This window comes from Aricia agestis, chromosome Z (assembly GCF_905147365.1).
Source record: "Aricia agestis chromosome Z, ilAriAges1.1, whole genome shotgun sequence".
Lineage (NCBI taxonomy): Eukaryota > Metazoa > Arthropoda > Insecta > Lepidoptera > Lycaenidae > Aricia > Aricia agestis.
This window is the reverse complement of record NC_056428.1, coordinates 13,382,354-13,402,061: the sequence shown is the minus strand read 5'-3', so window position 1 is coordinate 13,402,061 and position 19,708 is coordinate 13,382,354. Positions and strand designations below refer to the sequence as shown.

Sequence of the window (19,708 nt, the reverse complement as noted above, 5' to 3'; positions counted from 1 at the left end):
AGTTCACTGTAGTATTATACACCTTGCACCAGTCCATGTATTGACACTAGTTACCTGTATCTAGCCCTAATACTTCTTATAGAGCGAGGCCACGTTACTCCGGTATGCTGCGGGCGGGATGTATATAACATTTATAAATTCAAAGATTCTGACCTAAATATGAAATATATAGTAGAATAGAACATCCTGCATTGATTGATATTAAAAAATCAACACCTTACCGATAAGTTGCGTGAAATAATTCATTTTAAAATTTCCATTTATCATTCGTAATGATTGCCAGAAGTCTTACAATTTTTGAGAATTCGTCAAAATTGGGAACTTTGTATCAAAGATAAACAGCTAAAAAACTGCTTATTAATTTCTATGTACGATTCGCGTTTTTTTTAAGCCCAAAAAAGTGGGTTCACCGGTAATTCTGACGAAATATTTCAAATTGAAATTTATGAAAATTATCCTTCGAAGGGTGCAACCACGGTGCAACAAGACTTTATATGAACTTGGGCGGGGGCGCTGCTGGTAAAGAAGAACTGTCAAATATGTCGTTTTTGTATGTGCCAGCGTTAGTTCCTTTTTTCGCCACCTGCATTTAAAGCTTTGCCGAGCTTTCTTGGCCGCCATTTGCGGTAGTCAAATTACAACAAAATTTTGTTCAATAATAATTAAATAGATATCGAATTGTTCTTTAAAAATCTATCATAAAAAATCATTACAATTAATAATAAGTGTCTGGGTGTCCAATTTTTACATATTTAGCACTTTCATAATTTTATTGGATGTAGTATGGAATTTGACCTTATATACATCCTTAACGCAACACGTTTACACAACGCAACTATCGTTGCGGCGACGCACGATAATACGATACAAGACTGTACAGTGTACGACAAGCAATCAGACCCTCCCACTTCATCTCCATATTGTAATTCAGTCAAAATAGATCGAGCGACAACACAACGCATCAACGGAAATTTAATAAAATATTATATTGTATGTAAAACGTAAGTGCGTTAGCGGACAACGGAACTCAACGCAGCAACGTGGCTTCGCTCAAACTCATATAAAATGTAGTGGTTATAAACTTAATATAAAATAATGGCCTGTTCATTGAGACTGATTTTCTAAACTTATTCTTATAATCATATTCTCGTAACTGTGCTATTTAATATTCCTGAATTTCAATCTGTGTATCCATGTTGTCTATTTTCTTTTTGAGGTTGTTTTTTTTTCTATAAGAAAAGGAGTTTTTTGTTTTTAGAATTCAGATTTCCTTTAATTATATGATTTTTCGCTAAAAGATCTTTGAGCTGCCGTTATCTTTCAGGTTTTAGAAAAGTAGTAACAAATGTTTTTCGTTCAGAACATAACTGTTATTCGTACCTACTTAATACATATGTGTTATATAAAATATAGAGCCTTCAGAGCACTAAATATCTTGTGTAAGCAATATATTAGAATAGAATTGTGTATTACATTATTAAATAGATAATATTGTGAAATATCGTACACACTCAGTGCTATAATTACGTTTCTTACCTTTATTTCGTTGAAAAACCGTAGCTTTGATTTTTCATGTACCAACTACCAATTTTTTTAACTAACCATTTAATGCGTTACAGAAAACCATAACTTTAGAATATTAACTTTAATGCTCGAATTTATGAACGCAATCTTGTTAAGTACGTACAAACAGAGTGACTGAGTACCTACGGTTTTATTCACTAACTCAACTTTATTGTAACATTATTATTATAAATTTTGTGACATAAGATTTATTTCATAGCATCAATATAGCCTTAATATTTTTAAGACGTCAAAAAAACAACGTTTTTAGTTAATTATTACTTATAGAAAAAAGTCCCTCCAAGTTTCATTTTTTTTAATTCAGAAACATGGAGAGTTTAAAATGAGTAACATAAAAAAAATATTAAAACCAATAAAGATATTGCTTAATTTAATGTCACCTTTTGTAGCCTTTTGCCAAAATTTTCCGACGTTATATATATATATATATATATATATATATATATATATATATATATATATATATATATATATATATATATATATATATATATATATATATATATATATATATATATATATATATATATATATATATATATATATATATTTTTTTTTTTTTTTTTTTTTTTTAAATAACAACTAAACTCCTATTCAAACTACTCTTGTCACTTTTTGTACGTACGATAATAATAATCATGTAGGACCATTATTGTACTTAAGGTTCACGTTACTATAAGGATAAAGTGCACCTTTTAGATGTAAGGTTGAAATCCAGCCCAACTTGTCTTAACTTTAAGCATTACTACGATAAGTTGTGAAAATTAACGACAATTTAATTTAAAACTCGTCTTAACTTCGAAATCAAATGACAAATTCTAATTTCAGAACACTGTGTTTAGCCTTAATACCTACTTCCCCTTTCAGATATAAAAAAGCTAACAAAATAAACTGCAACTGCTTTTTGTAAGCGAATCAAACTATGTATTTTATTTCTACTAAGAAAAGATATCAAAGTATTCATGTAAATATTTCTGTTCCACAAAATGATTATTTTAAGATAATGTCATTATAACATCTTATCCACTGACAATTTTAAAAGGAAATAAATTTTGCTTGTTATGACCACGTGTTTAATTTATGTCTTCTGCAACTTTATTCGACGTACCCACTCCCAGTACCACCAATATTTTGTTTCAATTCTTGTACGAGTAAATTAAAAAATTAATAGGGGTACGCTCATTTTGGGTAACTTTGAATTGCGGTTTAACTTTGAATAATACATTATTGTACTGTTCAAAGTTAAACTGCAATTCAAAGTTACCCAAAATGAGCGTACCTACCTAATAAGTAGCTCATTTGTTTTAAATTATGAAGTACCAGGAGCTCATAGTGTATGAAGAGGTGTTTGCATTAAGTGTTTTTTAACCCACCCACTAATTCTAATTTTTTTCTTGTGACTTAATATTCGGTTACGATTCTTATGAAATAACTAATTAATAGGGGTAGCTCATTTATTTCAAACTATGAAATACCAGGATAACGTATGAATAGGTGTTTGCATTATTATTTTTTTACCTACCCACTAATTTTAAGATTTTGCTAGTGACTTTTTGTGAATTGAATTTTCCTTTTTATTTCTACCAGGGTGACCAGATGCGTAAGGGTGACCAGGTGTGTAAATTGAGAAAAAATAGTACCTATTTTATTGTTAATGATTTGTCCTACTCATAAAAACAATAAAATATAAACACGATACTTCATTAAAAATTTATTAAACGAATACTTGTATTTGTACACAACCATGTCACTTTATGAATTAACTTCTTGATAACAAAAAATACGTACCATAAATAAATAAGCGTTCAACCTAATAACTTACAAAGTAAATCTAAAGTAAATAAACATTACAAATAAACACAGCAATACTATTCAGCATAGCCACATTGACCCGTTACTTTGCGGCGCGTTGCATTGTCGAAACGTAATAACTACGTTCCGTTGTTTTAACGCATCACAACTTTCAACACCGCTCAAGACAATAATAACTGATAGAATATAATAAATGAAAATGAATGTGTGTCCGCCCGTCTGTCTGCCTATATTACCACTACACACTTTCTACTCTTTGAGAAACAGGATAGGACATACGATAATAGGGATGATGACAAGGTCAAAGATTAGCGAATTTTGTTAATAAAATAAGGAAATTACGGTAAAAAATAAGTGTTCCCAAAATTTCAGCTTGATAGCTGAAATTTTGGGAACAAAAAAAATACAAATTTTTTTGTTATGCGCCTTCAATGTTGGATTTTCAAGTCGATTTTTTTTTCAATTAAATTTCTTAATATTTGAACACAATTCGATAACTTAAGCAATTAAAAGCAACTTTTGTTATGAAACCACCTTCATAAACGCAATATTTAATATACCTGTCGAGCAAAGTTGTCTCCCGATGCGTACAAACTACGAAAGACTGACGTCATACTTTCGTAGCACTTTGTATGGAGCGTTTCGGGCAGGTCTTTTTTATGAGATATTTGAATTATCATATCTTGGTGAATTTGTAAGCTATCAGAGTCATTCTTTCAACGATTTTTCTATTTTTTAAGTGTCTTTCAATTACCGATAAGAAAAAAAAATAGTCATCATGCCTATTTTAGTTCCGGAAAAGTTTACGGTTCTCGCGCGACAAACTAATTTCAACGCAACGGGATTGCCGGTGTCATTTAGATGGCGTTGCGACAACGCACTACAAGACAACGACACAATGTGGCCACGCTCTTACACATAACGTTTATGCACTTACCACTTAATAGGCAATTCCTATGTCATCACAGTTTTATCGTAAACATTATGAAAATAGTCTTAGGCTAAGAAGGAATGAATTATAAAAATATTGTGCTACAATGTCAATTAAATAAGGTGTGTCATATTGAACCAGATGCTCTTACGTTACAGAAAAGCATTTAAATTGCAATATTCATTATGAAAATAAATTAATCGTTTTATTAATAAAACTACACTAAGTCTATTTATACTGTAGAATAGCAAACTAAGCACTTTTGCTTATTATTGCAATTAACTAATTATACTTAATCTATCCATCAAAGAAATTGAATCGTTTAACTACTGTAAAACTTCTTTCAATTGGATGAAAATATACAAGTATTTTTGAAAATAGTAATCGACTAGATAATTGTACACAATGTATTGAATTCCTGGATTACTTAGGAAGTTAGGACTACTGTTTTAATAATGTGACACACTAAGGACAGGCCTTGTCTATTGAGAATATGATATTATAGACTAGAACTCATATCGTTTATGAATAAAAAATAATCAACAAAGAAAATTGTCAAGCTTTGGATCAGCTTCTAACGAACTTTAACCGTTCTGATCAACATGGCAAGCGACCGCAAACGACAAGAATTGAAATAAAATTCCACTTATTAGGCTATAGGTTGAATTTTTCCCTACACCACTACACCACACTATGGGTCGCCAGACCCATGTCGGTAGAAAATAAAACCTTTAGCCTAAGTCATAAGGTGGTATTTTATTTGATTTTTGTGCGTCGCAGTCACTTTCTTTCTTGGACCAAACAGAACTTAGAACCGATATTTATCACATATTGCCAGACTAGAACATGCCATCGTGTATGCCAATAGGCACTAGGATCGCTAGGAATATCGCAAAGTTTCTGAGGACCAACCTCCAATCGTCAGGGACCGCGTACGGTAGGACCACTGCGGTTAGCGCGTGAATCTCGTGCGCAGCGCATATGAAGATGTAGGATGTGATGAGTAAATTCAGCACCTGGAAATTAAAAATATAAATGTTGTAGAATATAAAAATGCAATTAAAAGAAGATACAGCTAAAAGGAATGTTATGTAAACCGGAATATGTGGCCTTACGCACATCTTGGAATTACCTTCATCAAAATGTAGCCATATAAATACATAGTTATATTTTATAAGGTTGAATATTACAAGTCGTTTAAAATATTATTATGTGCAGGTAAATTGCATTTGACAGCTGGGCGGAATCATAATATTGCCATTTTCAGACCGCAGCATCATAACTCCGCCGTCATGAATCTTTGACTCTTGTCTGAAACGGGATCGCTCAGTCAATCTAAAATCTTGGATGTTACTCACCGGTGCCTCATGCAGCAGCTCCAATATTCCATGCGTGATGCGTGTCAGCAGTGATTGCTTGCTCACACCCACGTCACCACAACGTTTCAGGCATCTTGGTCTATAAGTTGCAGTGAAATCTGGGATGTTACTCACCGGTGCTCCAGGCAGCAGCACCAAAACTCCATGCGTGTCGGCCGCTAACTATATATGGCCCTGACTGGCAAACAGCTCGAGCGTGATCGCACGCGCCCACGTCACCACAACGCTTCAGGCATTTTGGTCTATAAGTTGCAGTGAAATCTGGGATGTTACTCACCGGTGCTCCAGGCAGCAGCACCAAAACTCCATGCGTGTCTGCCGCTAGCCATATATGGCTCTGACTGGCAAACAGCTCGAGTGTGATCGCACCCGCCCACGCGAACAGCGCCGAGTGCCGCGAACGCAACGCGCCCGACACATTGCGGAGTATTACGTAGCTCACCTGTGGGTGTACAATTATTTTAAAACATTAACTTCATAATGTAATGATTTTTAGGCAGATAGCACACCTACATAATTTGGTCGGCTTGTGTCAAGCCTTGACATTCAGTTCATATAGCCCTAACTGATAGTTACATTTGAAACAATATCTTTGATTGTCAGTACCTACTTATGCGCAATAGCGTATGTATCAATAAATACGCAAAATTTCACTTCTGTGAGTGCGACAAACATACGGAAAGCGTGTGTTAACTTGTAAGGTTAGCCAAATGTAGTCACACAAAACTGTAAATAATGTAATCGTAAGTTACTTACGACTACACGACTCAAACTAAACTATAGTTATACAACACGTACGCATCGGACGCAAACGTACATGCAACGTGCGTGTGTAATCGGATCGTATATCTGTGTCACTCGCCGCCGCGCTGCTCGGCACCAGGTAGTAATGGTTACTGTCGTCTGACACTCGTCACACGTCAATCACCACGGGCAGGAGGTGACGTAGCTGTGTATCTCGTCGCAGTTGGTGTCGTTGGTGCACAGCAGCGTACACGCTGCTGTGCACCAACGTCACCGACTACGACAAGACGTAGCTGCCGGTGACGGCGCACACCGCCGCTCGACACCAGGTTGCCATGGTTATTATCTTCTACCTCTCTCACTCACCACGGGCAGGAAGGTGACGTAGCTATGTATCTCATCGCAGTCTGTGACGTTGGTGCACAGCAGCGTGTACGCGACGTAGCTGCCGAGGCCGGTGACGGCGCACACCGCCGCGCTCGCCGCCGCGCCGCTCGACACCAGGTTGCCGTGGTTACTGTCGTCCAGCAACCCGTATTTTTGGGAGACTAGGTACGCGGAACCGAATATTATGCCGTACGCCATTGAGTATCTGAAATTACGAGTTCAGGCTATATTAGAGCGAAGACACATTGTTCTTTTTCATTGCGTATGCGTCAGCGTCAACGTTGATTGGTAGACAGAGAGTCTATGGATATCGTTATAGCAACCATTGATGTGATAATGCCTCAGCCTAAGTATTAAGTAACATGATTTGTATTTATTGTGAGTCTCACGGATTAAAAAAAACTGTAGACTTTAATAATTTTGCTGGGCATAAATATCATAATATTATAGTAAGCAACTCACCTATCCTGCTTCCAATCCAACCACCACTGGTGTATATCATCATCAGCATTCACAAATAGCGCCTTCCACGGTCGAGTCACGAAGATCTTTTGGAAGAAGACTTCGCTCATATACAATACTGTCACTATGATCAGTAGACCAGTAGTTTTAAGGGCCACATATACATATTGGTACGGGTCTGCTGTGTGACTTGATAGCGAGGTTATGTGAGGCGGTAGAGCGAATATTGCAAAGAACTGAAAGAGAAGATCATAATAAACTTTTGTACTACAGTCCGGCAGAAGTGTGTTATGTAATATTATTTATATATTAATATGTTTAATATAATTGGAAAATATTAAGTACTATAGATTTAGATAAATTTTATAAGTACTGATAGTAGTTACACGATGGTACAATAAAAACATTAAAAGGCTTCTAAGAATAAAGTAAGTACAATTAAGCGTCCTGCTAAAGCTAAAGAACATCATTATTGAAAAAGAAACTTTTTGATAAAATGAGTTATAACTCATCTTGTGACTTGTGTCTTTCATTTGCACAGGAAATTATTGCTATCTTGTTTCCACAGTTGCACGCAATTGACAAGATATTTTTTTTTCGCGTGTGAAAGAGTCAAAAGCGTTCATTCAATGTTACGATAGTTGAAATAAATATAGATAATACAGTAAACTTACCAGTGTATACCAAAAGGACACCAGGGGTATAAAACTGTAGAACTGGTACGGTCTATTCATAGTCAAACATAAAAGTACTGTCAGGAAGTTTAGTCTGAATATGACCCTGAAGTATCTCACTAGACCCATGTCTCCAGTCTTCCATGTATAGTAGAAATGTCCGTAGCCTGTCAAGAAGAGATATGCAGAAACTAGGGTTCGCACCAGCATGTAAATTGGTAGGACCTTGCTGGCACCAGTCACTTGATAAACTAGAATGACTAGTTGCATCCAACCTTTCCATTCATTAGTTTGTTCCCGATGGAGCACCCTGAAAAAAGTGTATCATATTGAACTGGTTTAAGCCTTCAGGCATGCCTAAATCACTTCTAGTGTAACATGTAACACTAAAAGTGTTTCGTACAATCAGAGAAGTTTATTCATAAATGGACGCTTGTGTTACATAATCATAATCATAATATCTTTATTTGCTCGAAATGTGGTTACAAAGGATGACAAAATGATACAGTACCAGCACACTTCGCTAATACATTGTTAGCATGCAAATGTTAATTTCTTAAAAGGAGTAAGACAATATTAAATAAGGTGCATTGGGGTAACTTCGAAAGAAAAAAAAAATGGGGATATTCCGAAAATGGCAAATAATTACCAAACAGAAAGTAATTTTGAGCTCTGGCTACATTAACCGAGACGCCAATTTAATCACCTCCCCCACTTCCTTTCCCTCGAGCCGTCAGCCGGCAGTGTATGTGCGCTAAGTTCATTTTTTCGCGCCAAGTGCAATTTTATGATTTTTTTGGGATTATCGAAATTATCGAAATTACCCCGTATTGTTTTACACAGAAATTAGGTAAGTTACGTAATATTTTGTTTGTTTTAAAGAAGCTTTGACGTTTTTTGCTTTCCTAAGAATAGGTTATGTTGCTCTAGCTATAATTTTAATAAACATTCGAAATAACCCCAGTGGGGTAAATTTGTTAACGAAATTTCCCCAAAAATTTTTTCATAGTCTTTTGCAGGGGTGCGCAACATAATATAATATTCCGATTTGATGGTCCTAAAATATGGATTGTTCTATTTGTAGGACAAGGTTACTCTTAAATTATTTAACTATAATAACCTATCATTATACAAAAAAACAGCTTATTAGGGTACCGTTTTAGTCGTTTTAGTTCACTAATCAACAAAACTTAGTTGACTACGGAACCCTAAAACGCACCCCTAACCAGCTGATTTTCTGTATATTGATAGGTTAATAGTTCTATCTCTGTTAGCTACCACTTTCGTTGGCTTTTTTATTGTTCTTATTCTATTTATTTCTTTGCTCCAAATGTTGAGGACATCTGCATCCCCGATGGGGTAATTTCGAAAATTTTTCGGTACAAAACTTAGTTTGGTGTCTTCTATGGCTTGTATGCACAATGTTTTTGTATGGGGTAAAATAGAATAAAAATAAATATGTGCCTTAAATGTATTATTACATTAGGTCGTGTTTCGGCTGATATTCGAAATTACCCCTTGAGTATTCGAAATTACCCATGAAAAGTAGAAATAGGGTTATATTTTAAAGGGGTAGCTATATCAGAATCCGTAAATACTTTTGAACTAAAAAATATACAATTCACATGGAAATATGTTTATTATAACTAAAATGTTACAGTTATAGGTAACAATATATACAAATTCGTCTTCTAAACTTGAAACAATGACACAATATACTCACTCTTCCAAAAACTTTACGAGATTGCCCCAATGCACCTTATAAACATTCAGACAAAATAACAAAATCAAATTTAAATAAGTAATACAGTGCTAAGTGTCATTTAAAGAGTAATTAATCATCTTTATAAAATGTTTTATTTAAATTGTTGATAGTCATCATCCAAAATGTTATAAGATACAGAAATTTAAGTCAATAGATTGAATTAATTAATGAAAATAATGTCCTATGGGTATACAATTGGTCATAAATTAGTAAAATGTTAATAATGTTAAAGAAATATATAAATTAAAATAATAATGATAATAAAATATAGTGTCAAAATTAGTTCAATAATAATAAAAATAAAATGTCAAAAAAAAAAAGTAATAATAATAATATGTCAAAGATTAATAAAATAATAATAATAATAAAGTCAAATGTCAATTAGTCGAGATTACATTAACAATAGTATGTATACATTATCCCAAAAAAAAAAAGTGTTGAGTTATGAATGCAGTCATGTTCTTTAGATCATTTATAACAAGACTAATTCATACATGAACACCAAATTTGTATGCCAAGCAGTGTGTGTCGTGAAATGTCTGCCAGGTCAATGACCGAACTGTAACATTATTTAGGCAAGCTATCCAATATCCATACTAAGACTAATGAGCACGAAAATTCGTTTCTGTTCCGTCTTTACGCTTTAAACCCCTGAACCTTTTTTTACTTATTTTAAGTCACAGAAGAAAGGACATAGGATAGTTTTATCTGGACAAAAATGAAATATTATTGCGCATCTTTTAATGAAACATTTAAATTCTTCTGGTGTAACTGTTTCGTAAATCGTAATAGAATACTATACTTAACATTAATAGTTTAACTTACCGACTCGACCTTGAATCCTCAGTAAAGAACAATCCCAACGCGAACACGTAACCAACCGGCAACCAGAAACTCCACTCGGAGTAATACTTGTTCTCCTTCATAAAGAAGTTAGTTCGATCACAGAGGAAGAAGTATGCCATGATGAGTCCAAGTTTAGCCAGGGCCGTCATCGGAGAAGCTGGTTCGGAGGGCTTCTGGTTGACCAGGGAGTATCCTTCCATCTTTTGGAAAATGCCCTGAGACCATTTCCATCCCCACCGAATGCTCGTCAGTACTGCGCTGGAAAAAGACAGTTATTTAAAGATAATGTGACTGTGGTGCCCATTTGTAATAAGATTATCTTGTTGATAAAATGTTTATATAATATGATGATTCCAGAATATATCTAATGAGTAAACTATGACGAACTAGCATCACAATCTTGCGTTGCACTATCGAAGTACTTAACTTACTTAACGCACATAGATGGTGGTGTAAGTACAACAGATGAAATCAATAATCGGACTGACGAAGTATACCACCTTGGTCGATCGGAAGATCTTCCCTTTGCGGCTTTTACACATGTTCCCACATTGGTCTGCCACACAACTTATTAAAATACCTGCTGCTGAATTGATCTTAACGTGGCAAGTTATCTCACCACAGCAGCAGCAGCGAGAACGTCAGCAGCTGCAGCGGCGTCGCGGACTCCGGCGTCGCGCAGCAGCTACCGTCGTTGAAGTTCATGTGGTTGTTGCAGAGCACTGTACATCTGTTAGGGCTGGCGCTGCATGCAGTATAACCGTCATAACAAGATATCTTACCACAGCAGCAGCAGCGAGAACGTCAGCAGCTGCAGCGGCGTCGCGGGCTCCGACGTCGCGGGCTCCGGCGTCGCGCAGCAGCTACCGTCGTTGAAGTTCGTGTGGTTGTTGCAGAACACTATACATCTGTTAGGGCTGGCGCTGCATGCAGTATAACCATCATAACAAGATAGCTTACCACAGCAGCAGCAGCGAGAACGTCAGCAGCTGCAGCGGCGTCACGGGCTCCAGCGTCGCGCAGCAGCTACCGTCGTTGAAGTTCATGTGGTTGTTGCAGAACACTGTACATCTGTTAGGGCTGGCGCTGCATGCAGTATAACCGCCATAACAAGATATCTTACCACAGCAGCAGCAGCGAGAACGTCAGCAGCTGCAGCGGCGTCGCGGGCTCCGGTGTCGCGCAGCAGCTACCGTCGTTGAAGTTCATGTGGTCGTTGCAGAACACGTTCAACACCATCTGCGAGAGATGGCGGAGGGTGCCCGCGTGCAAGGCTTCGCCCCCCGCGGCTGCGCCACTGCCCGCCAGCACTGCGGAGCGCCAGATTCGAGCGGCGCTGTGTTGGAGTATCTGTAAATATTTCAAGTAAGTATCATTAGGGCTAGGGAAAGACTCTACGAATAAAATTCCCGTATTATCCCTACACTTATAACTTACATGCTGTCAAAAGAACACTAACATTAAGCAACATTAGAATGGCCATTGTGAAAATATTGTTTCGTTACGAACTTACGACACAGTGCCATCTATATCTTACAAAACCTTACCTCTACAGCAGCTCTGTTATATGCATCAATATCGCTATTCCTTATTTTAACATTTGGTTTCAACTTTGTACTATCGACTGGCTCCAGTAGCTTCCATAATACTTGTGTGCCTCTCGCCTCTAACGAGTCTATGGGCTGCACCAGTCGAGTCAGGTTCCTCTTATATTCCTCCAGCATAGTGTCGGTTATATTACGATTTTTGACCAGCTCTAAACCACTGCTGGCAACTATTAAGGATGGTGGCCTCTCTAGTTCTTGCCTGTAAAATATAATGTAAAAAGTAAAGTTAACACATATATTTTATTTCTTAATTTTACTTTGGCTACTGTGCGATTGTGGTGCTATGATGCAGCATAGCCCGGATACTTAAGAACAAAGCCATTCTGTAGCGTCGCGTCGTCACCACAAAATAACGCAAATCACTTTTAGTATAATCCGCGCGCGATTAAAAAGGGATCAAAGTGACAGTTTTGTTTGCTAATGTGTGGAAATGAAGTAGCATTAGCAAACATTTTCTGAACATTAATTTATAGGTTTAAGTATACATAATAATAATAATAAAATAGTAATCGACCGATTCTGTACATTAAAGATATTACTGTGTGGTTGGTTACATTGTTTTTATTTTTGAGCAAACCCAAAATTTTGATGAAAAACATTTCATCAAAATTTTGGTTTCGCGCGTCAACAAAATTGCCATTCCGATCTCATTCTGGTCGCGCGCGGATTATATATTCATTATTCATCAATGTAGTGTTGACGGAATGCAATGGAGCAATGTTAGTTCACCCTAAAGTAGATTTTTACGCCAATTCTATAAAAAAGGGCCCAGTTCTATAAAAATAATGTAGAAAGTATATGAATTGTAATCATCTACTTACATAACAATAATTATCTGTGACAAATACCTACCAAGTTCTAAATTGCTCCACCATTGTCCTTGACACATCATCACTCCATATGAATGTGACAGACAAACGTAGTTTATGATCTACATAAGTATAGTTAGGCATGTGGTGATCTACTGTTGAATATGACGAGTCTATATCAAGACGCGTTTTGAGTAGACCTGAAATCAAGGTAACATAAAACATTATACAGGCGAAAATTTGTGAGTGTGTGTGTCTGTTAGTTTTTCACATGAAAACTGCTAAACGGATATTAATTAAATTTAGTATGGTACTAATGGAAACTACAATAGAGTCTATAGTTCAGCCTGTCCACATATCCACGTCACGACGTCAATGTGGTACGGTGCGGTGATGTAGCACGCTATGTTGATGTGACGTGAAAATTTAATTCAACGTAACGTGAAAATGCATATCACAGTGTAGCAACATTTTACGTCTTTTTTTCTTAAAATCTCTCTCTTCGTCTTCTTAACAATAGCAGAAGCAGAATACGTATTGTGTGGTCCATATCTATATAAGTAGTGAAGAATGTAGCAGTTTTACAAGGCATGGTGACGTACAATGTGGCTAGATCGTGACGTGCATTTCTACGTTACGTTGGCGTAAAATTTTCACGTCACGATACTGCACCGTTCCACATTGATGACGTTGTAATGTGGAGATGTGGACAGGCCCTAAGAGGACAGTGATTCAGTAGTATACTGTATTAACAAGGTCTTAGCTAGGACGCTAACTAGGCAGCTAAGAAGCTGTACAAGGCTATAAACTTATACTTACTAATAAAATACTCATACAGCTGTTCTAGCCTAGAATCCCCAATGAAGGCAAAACTGTTGAACTTGTCCCAAAAAGCCAGGTATCGGAGACATCTTCTGGCATCTCTGAAAACCAATACAATGGTAATTACATGCTAGAAGCAATAATAAATAAAAAATATAGCCTGAGAACAAAAACATTTTGTTACTTATTAGAAATCACTTAAAATATTAAATTATTGTAAAAGTAATATAAGGCACCACAATTGAACAAAGATACATGCATAAACAGCCATACTTCTTACTACATACTTTCACATAGTTTGGAAAATATGGTGAAAGTCTAATTTTGAAAATAATCATAATCATAATATATTATGTGTGCTACAAAGTATTATTATTTCTATCTTATCTATTTAAACAAAATTTCTTCATATAAAAACATTGCTGATTAGTCAACTCATTATTTTCTGGAAGTTAATTATTGTAGTAACTTACGTTTTGGAATATTTATGTAACATACAACCATAAGGTTGCCACTCATGGTCCCCTTTGTATCTGCCAGATGATAGCAACCAAGTACAGGAATCAGTTCCTGAAAAAAAATACATCCTTATTTTTGGCATGTTAGCCTGATTTTGAAGGATATGACTGACAAAACAAAGTTGTGGCACCTTGTACCTGTTGTACCCTCTGTAAGCATTACAGTAAATTTTGGCACTAATTTTACTATATCCCTAGTGCCACAGCTCCTGCAGCTATCTAGTTTAAGAATAATAATGTATACTTCTATGCTAATATTAGGAAAAAAGAGTTTATCTTTACATTGAACAGGTTCTAAAACTAATAGTACATTGATTTTATAAAGGACATCGTTCACGTTTCATACATTTTTGGACCAAAAATGAAAGTGCCGGCCAAAAAGAAAAAGTACGATATTCGAATAGAATACACAATTCCTAACATTTTTTACTATGACGTCCAATCTGTGCGCCCAATGGTTACGTCGTAATAAAATATTTAAAAAAACATCCTTTTGTGATAAGGAGGTTGGAGTGTCTATTAAAAGTATGGATATCTTACTACAGTTACTTACGTAACTGATGTAAAATATTATAAAACTAAAAAATTGAAATGGAAGTGGGCCGGACATATTTTGATAGGGCCAGACAAATGGACAAAAATAATAACTTCTTGGTATCCCAGAGGGGCTAAAATAAAAAAGGGCAGACCTCTAAAAAGATGGGAAGATGAAATAGTACAAATGGCTGGCAAAATGTGGACTAGTGGCATGTCAGAGAAGTGAGTGGAAGCTGTTGGGGGAGGCCTTTGCCATGAGGCACACAGAAGCAGAGACCGTGCAACGGAATAGTATTTGATTTGAATATTTTGTAATGCATGTAAAATAAATGTATTGTTCTTCTGAATAAAGGCTAATAATAATAATAACTAATAAGTTAATGACGTACAATTAAACATTTTCTAATCTTACAAATACGTCATCTAAACTTATTGCGGGTAGGCTGAGGAGCATGTCTAGCATAACCCATGTACCAGACTATGCACATAGTATGAGAGCAACATCCGATGGTTCTCTTTCCTATATGGCATGTGCAATAATAATGTTTTATTGCTCGACGCCCGGTTGCTGTTCTATCCAGAGCAATATACACATAGTATGTTTTGGATCGGATGTGTCGGGATTGTATTCGCCCTCGAATCAACCACAAGTCCTCTCCCTCCAAATCCCTTACAAGCTCTAGAGGAATTCCACCACTTAGCTCAATGCTAAAAACTCCATCTGGTTGAATATGCTCTCCATAGTAACTTCTCGCTTGTTTCAGCTGATATATACCGAGGCTAAATAATATTAATTCTTCTTCGGTCAGCGTAGGAAAGTCGTTAAACTCTGCCATATCCGCAGACATGGGCTGGAACTGTGCTCTCATTCTGTTTAAGTTATGTCTGGCGACAAGATCTGCCAGTGTATTGGGCATGTTTATCCTTTCCTGGATTATTTGTTAAAAAATCAGATGCATGGACATTATCTACTATCAACACGTGATAAGCATTTATTAATGCTGCTGCGATTCTAAAATATTCAAACATACAGTGCAATGTTATATTAATATGCACGTTTCTCAGCAGGCGGAAATTTCGTTTAAATCGGCCATTCACTACTTCCACAACCCAGCGGCAAATAGTAACAAGGCGTGACTTGTTTGCTTGTTCCGTGGTTAGTTGCGATGCTCCTGGATGCTTTGTCTCCGGAATTTTCCCCGTGTAACCATTTTCTTCAAGAATGGGAACTGCATCTCTGAACCCACGGTCCAAAATAAATACGTCCCCGCTTCGATAAAACCATTGGAATAATCCATCGCCATGATCACTTTCATTTTCAGCAATATTCTGCATTATCTGCGCATCTGAAGAAGTAGCAGCGTGTGGACCTAAAACTTCTATTATGTGACCGTCGCAGCAGACAAATAAAAATGGTTTTACTAAGTTCCATAGAATGAAATAAATATATATCACCAAAGAATGAAATAAAAAAATATTTTATTTTTTATCTTATTACGACGTAACCATTGTGCGCACAGATTGGACGTCATAGTAAAAAATGATAGAAATTATGTATTCTATCCGAATATCGTACTTTTTCTTTCTGGCCAGCACTTTCATTTTTTGGTCCAATATGAATGATGTCCTTTATACAGTTACATAGAGTATGATGAAGATGGGGAAGAAAATTGACTACAATTTATTGCGGAAATATGTGGGATTTCCTGAATTTTTTACTGTGGATACGAAAGTCGCTGGAAATAGTGTTCTAAAAACCCTGTGCAATGGTTGTAAAAACTACCCTAGTATTACGTACCATATCGCAGATGCAATATACCGTGATAACCAATGAAGCCGATGACTAAAACAAACGCTAGAAGTTTCGCGTTATCTACATTCAACTGGTCTATGATCCATTCGGCTGAACTCTTTCTGTTATACGGTCGCATGGCTGATGAGCTATGTTCCTTCTGCTTCAATTGTTACCGACCCTCACTCTAAAAAGAACTAAGGTAGGCTCCAAATAATTTGTTTCAGGTCTTAGGTTGGTGGTTTGTTTGATAGTAGTTGTGATTTGGGAAAAATCTTCAAGGACTTTGCGTAGTTATGGTAATGCGGCTGTATTTCTGCTTATTGTTTGGTTCAGTTGCCTTGTTCTGTCATCTATTTCACCGCAAGATTCATTACAATAAGATTTGTAAAATATTTTTAGCCGAAAATCGAAATCAATCAGTAAAATTTTTATTTTTGATTTGCAAATTCTTCTTCTTCTTTGTTTATGGCATTTTATGGCGACCTCAGTGAGTTGCCAATACTTTATATTTTATGTTGCCATCACTGATCTCCATTAGTAGCACGCCGCACGGGCAACTTAGTTGCTCGGCGATTTATTTGTCTCTTTCGAAAAAATAATTGCCATCTCTTAGTGGATGCACCCATTATTCTATTTTTCGACGCTTTCTTCGGTTTTTTATAGCGAGTGCAACGACCACTGCAGCCGTCTCGACCAAATCTATGTTGATGACTGTCAAGAAAAAAACTGAAAAAAGTCGGGTTGCTGTCGCTCTCGTGCGCGCACCCCGACGACATGGCAATTATTTTTTCGAAAGAGACAAATAAATCGCCGAGCAACTAAGTTGCCCGTGCGCGCATGGTCTTAAACAAGTTGTATCATAGATCAAGTATTATAGAGTTGTATAATGGAGGTCAGTGGTTGCACCATTGAGTTACTTTATCTATGGGTTGCACAGATTATTGCCATTGATGAGACTTCAGACTCAGAGTTCAGAGTGGCTGAGCTGACAATACAGTTCAACAACAATTAAGGAAACAGATGGAAGTGACATAACTACAAAAAAAGTTAGGCCGGCGCTATATTGCCAAGAACTAATTATGGCGGTCTATAGTGATGGGACACTCGGTTGATATTTGTCGCGGATATCGATAAACTAAGATGTTATAAGTGAGCGTCCTGTTATATCATGCGAGCAATAAACCATATTTTGAAGTTGCTAAAAAAAACATTTTTGCCTATTTTGTCTCTATGTATTATTGTACATAGAGACAAAATATGCAAATATAGTTTTTTTTTTTATAGAGGAGCCTCCTTGATTTTAATTAAACTATTTAATTTTTTTAAGTTTATTAATTATTATTTAAGTTGCCATTATTGATATCGGGCAAAAATTGCCAAAAAATCGGAAAAATACAAGTTGTACCCACGCACGAAGGATTTACAGTTTATTTTAATTTTACCATCAATTATTATTATTATTTAAGTATGTATACAACTGAGTATTTTGTGAACATTTCAAGTGCCTACCTTTTGCCATTATTGATATCAAGCAAAAAATAGCAAAAAAAATCACGTTTATATTGGGGCTCCCTTAAATATTTAATTTATTTTGTTTTAAGTATTTTTTTGTTATAGTGGGAATAAATATACACAATCTGTGAACATTTCAGAAGTCTAGCTATAGTGGTTAATGAGATACAGCCTGGAGACAGACAGACAGACATCGAAGTCAGTAATAGGGTCCCGTTTTACTCTTTGGGTACTGAACTTTTCTTTATATTTTTACAATAAAGATAAAACGAATGTGGAGATAAATAAAAGATTTAAATATAAAAGTTACAAATTTATTTAAAATTAAAAATAGAATACCTAGTCAGCAGTACAACGAGAACATGAAATCGAACTTAGCTTCAGTCACTTTTTTAGCCTCGGAATCTAACGGGTATTTGGGCACACTGCACTTTATTTGGGTCACTCAACAACGCGCAGGATTCGCACATGCTTCCAGAAATTTTCATTGTTCACCAAATCTCTCCTGCAAATCTTTTATAATATTTTTAAAATTTGTTATTACTTTTTCCCGCGATTTTTTTCATTCTTTGTCCTTATTTTTCTTTTAAGACACTTTTGCTCTAACTTCTTGATTTGAGTTCGTTTCTGTAAACAAGATTTTTATTTTTTATGAAGTTTTATTCTGCATTCAAAGTGCTGAAGTTGCGAGTAACATGAAGCCATACCCATAAATTTAAAACCTTATTGGCTAAAGGAGTTTTGAAAATTTAAATATAATCTAAGAAAATGTCATTTTATTCCGAGCTAAGCTCGGTCAAATAGCTAGTAATAATTAACATCAAACACTATAGTACAGCGATGCTTTTATTAAACTGCTGTATCACTTTTACTTTGGGTTATAGAAGTTTGATGTTTACATAATGAATAAAATTATTATTGGAATGAAAACAAAGTTTCTATTGAAATGACATTGATTTTGTTATGATTATGTGTTGTCAAACAGATAACGAGGCGGATTAATGTTAAAATCTTTTAAATAAATGATCAGATTCTTCACCTTATATTTTTAAAATTCGATAAAAAAGTACATCACTAAACGTCAAATCTACTAATTTCTATGTTGATTAAATATCGAAAATCAAGCCATGTTATATTCTATCACAAATCTTATTTATTGTTTAATTATTAACTAAATTAGCACATACGAAGTCAAGCCATCAGTAAAATAACAAAAATTTTAGTAAATATATAAACATACCGATCCAAGGACAAACTTTATTGGTTTTCCTTTTTTCTTGAGCCACATTCAACAACACTGCACTTAGGCATTAAGTCTTTTCTTGTCCGTAATCACTACATACAAGAATAAAACAGAAATATCCATGAAATTTCCAATAATCATCTATTTTAGTGTAGTAACTAGTAACACGACACTTTGACAGTTTATGTACATCGGAGAACCGGAACATAAAATGGCGGACCAGCCACAGTATTTTGATTTGGTAGAGACCATTATGCCGCATCCACATATAAAAGCAATGG

At 35.6% G+C, this 19,708-nt stretch overlaps 1 protein-coding gene across 1 annotated transcript; it reads right to left on the bottom strand.

The window, feature by feature from the left end:
• Positions 1 to 4,168: 4,168 nt before the first annotated feature.
• Positions 4,169 to 17,078, bottom strand: LOC121738590 (N-acetylneuraminate 9-O-acetyltransferase). The gene is made up of 12 exons (XM_042130749.1): positions 16,676 to 17,078; positions 14,296 to 14,392; positions 13,820 to 13,923; positions 13,044 to 13,200; positions 12,132 to 12,390; positions 11,708 to 11,934; positions 10,564 to 10,842; positions 7,974 to 8,283; positions 7,300 to 7,535; positions 6,817 to 7,042; positions 5,984 to 6,148; positions 4,169 to 5,343 (listed from the first exon to the last, which is right to left on the bottom strand). Exons 1-12 carry the CDS (start codon positions 16,806 to 16,808, stop codon positions 5,167 to 5,169), a joined length of 2,370 nt encoding a protein of 789 aa, XP_041986683.1. The 5' UTR covers positions 16,809 to 17,078; the 3' UTR covers positions 4,169 to 5,166.
• Positions 17,079 to 19,708: the final 2,630 nt, after the last annotated feature.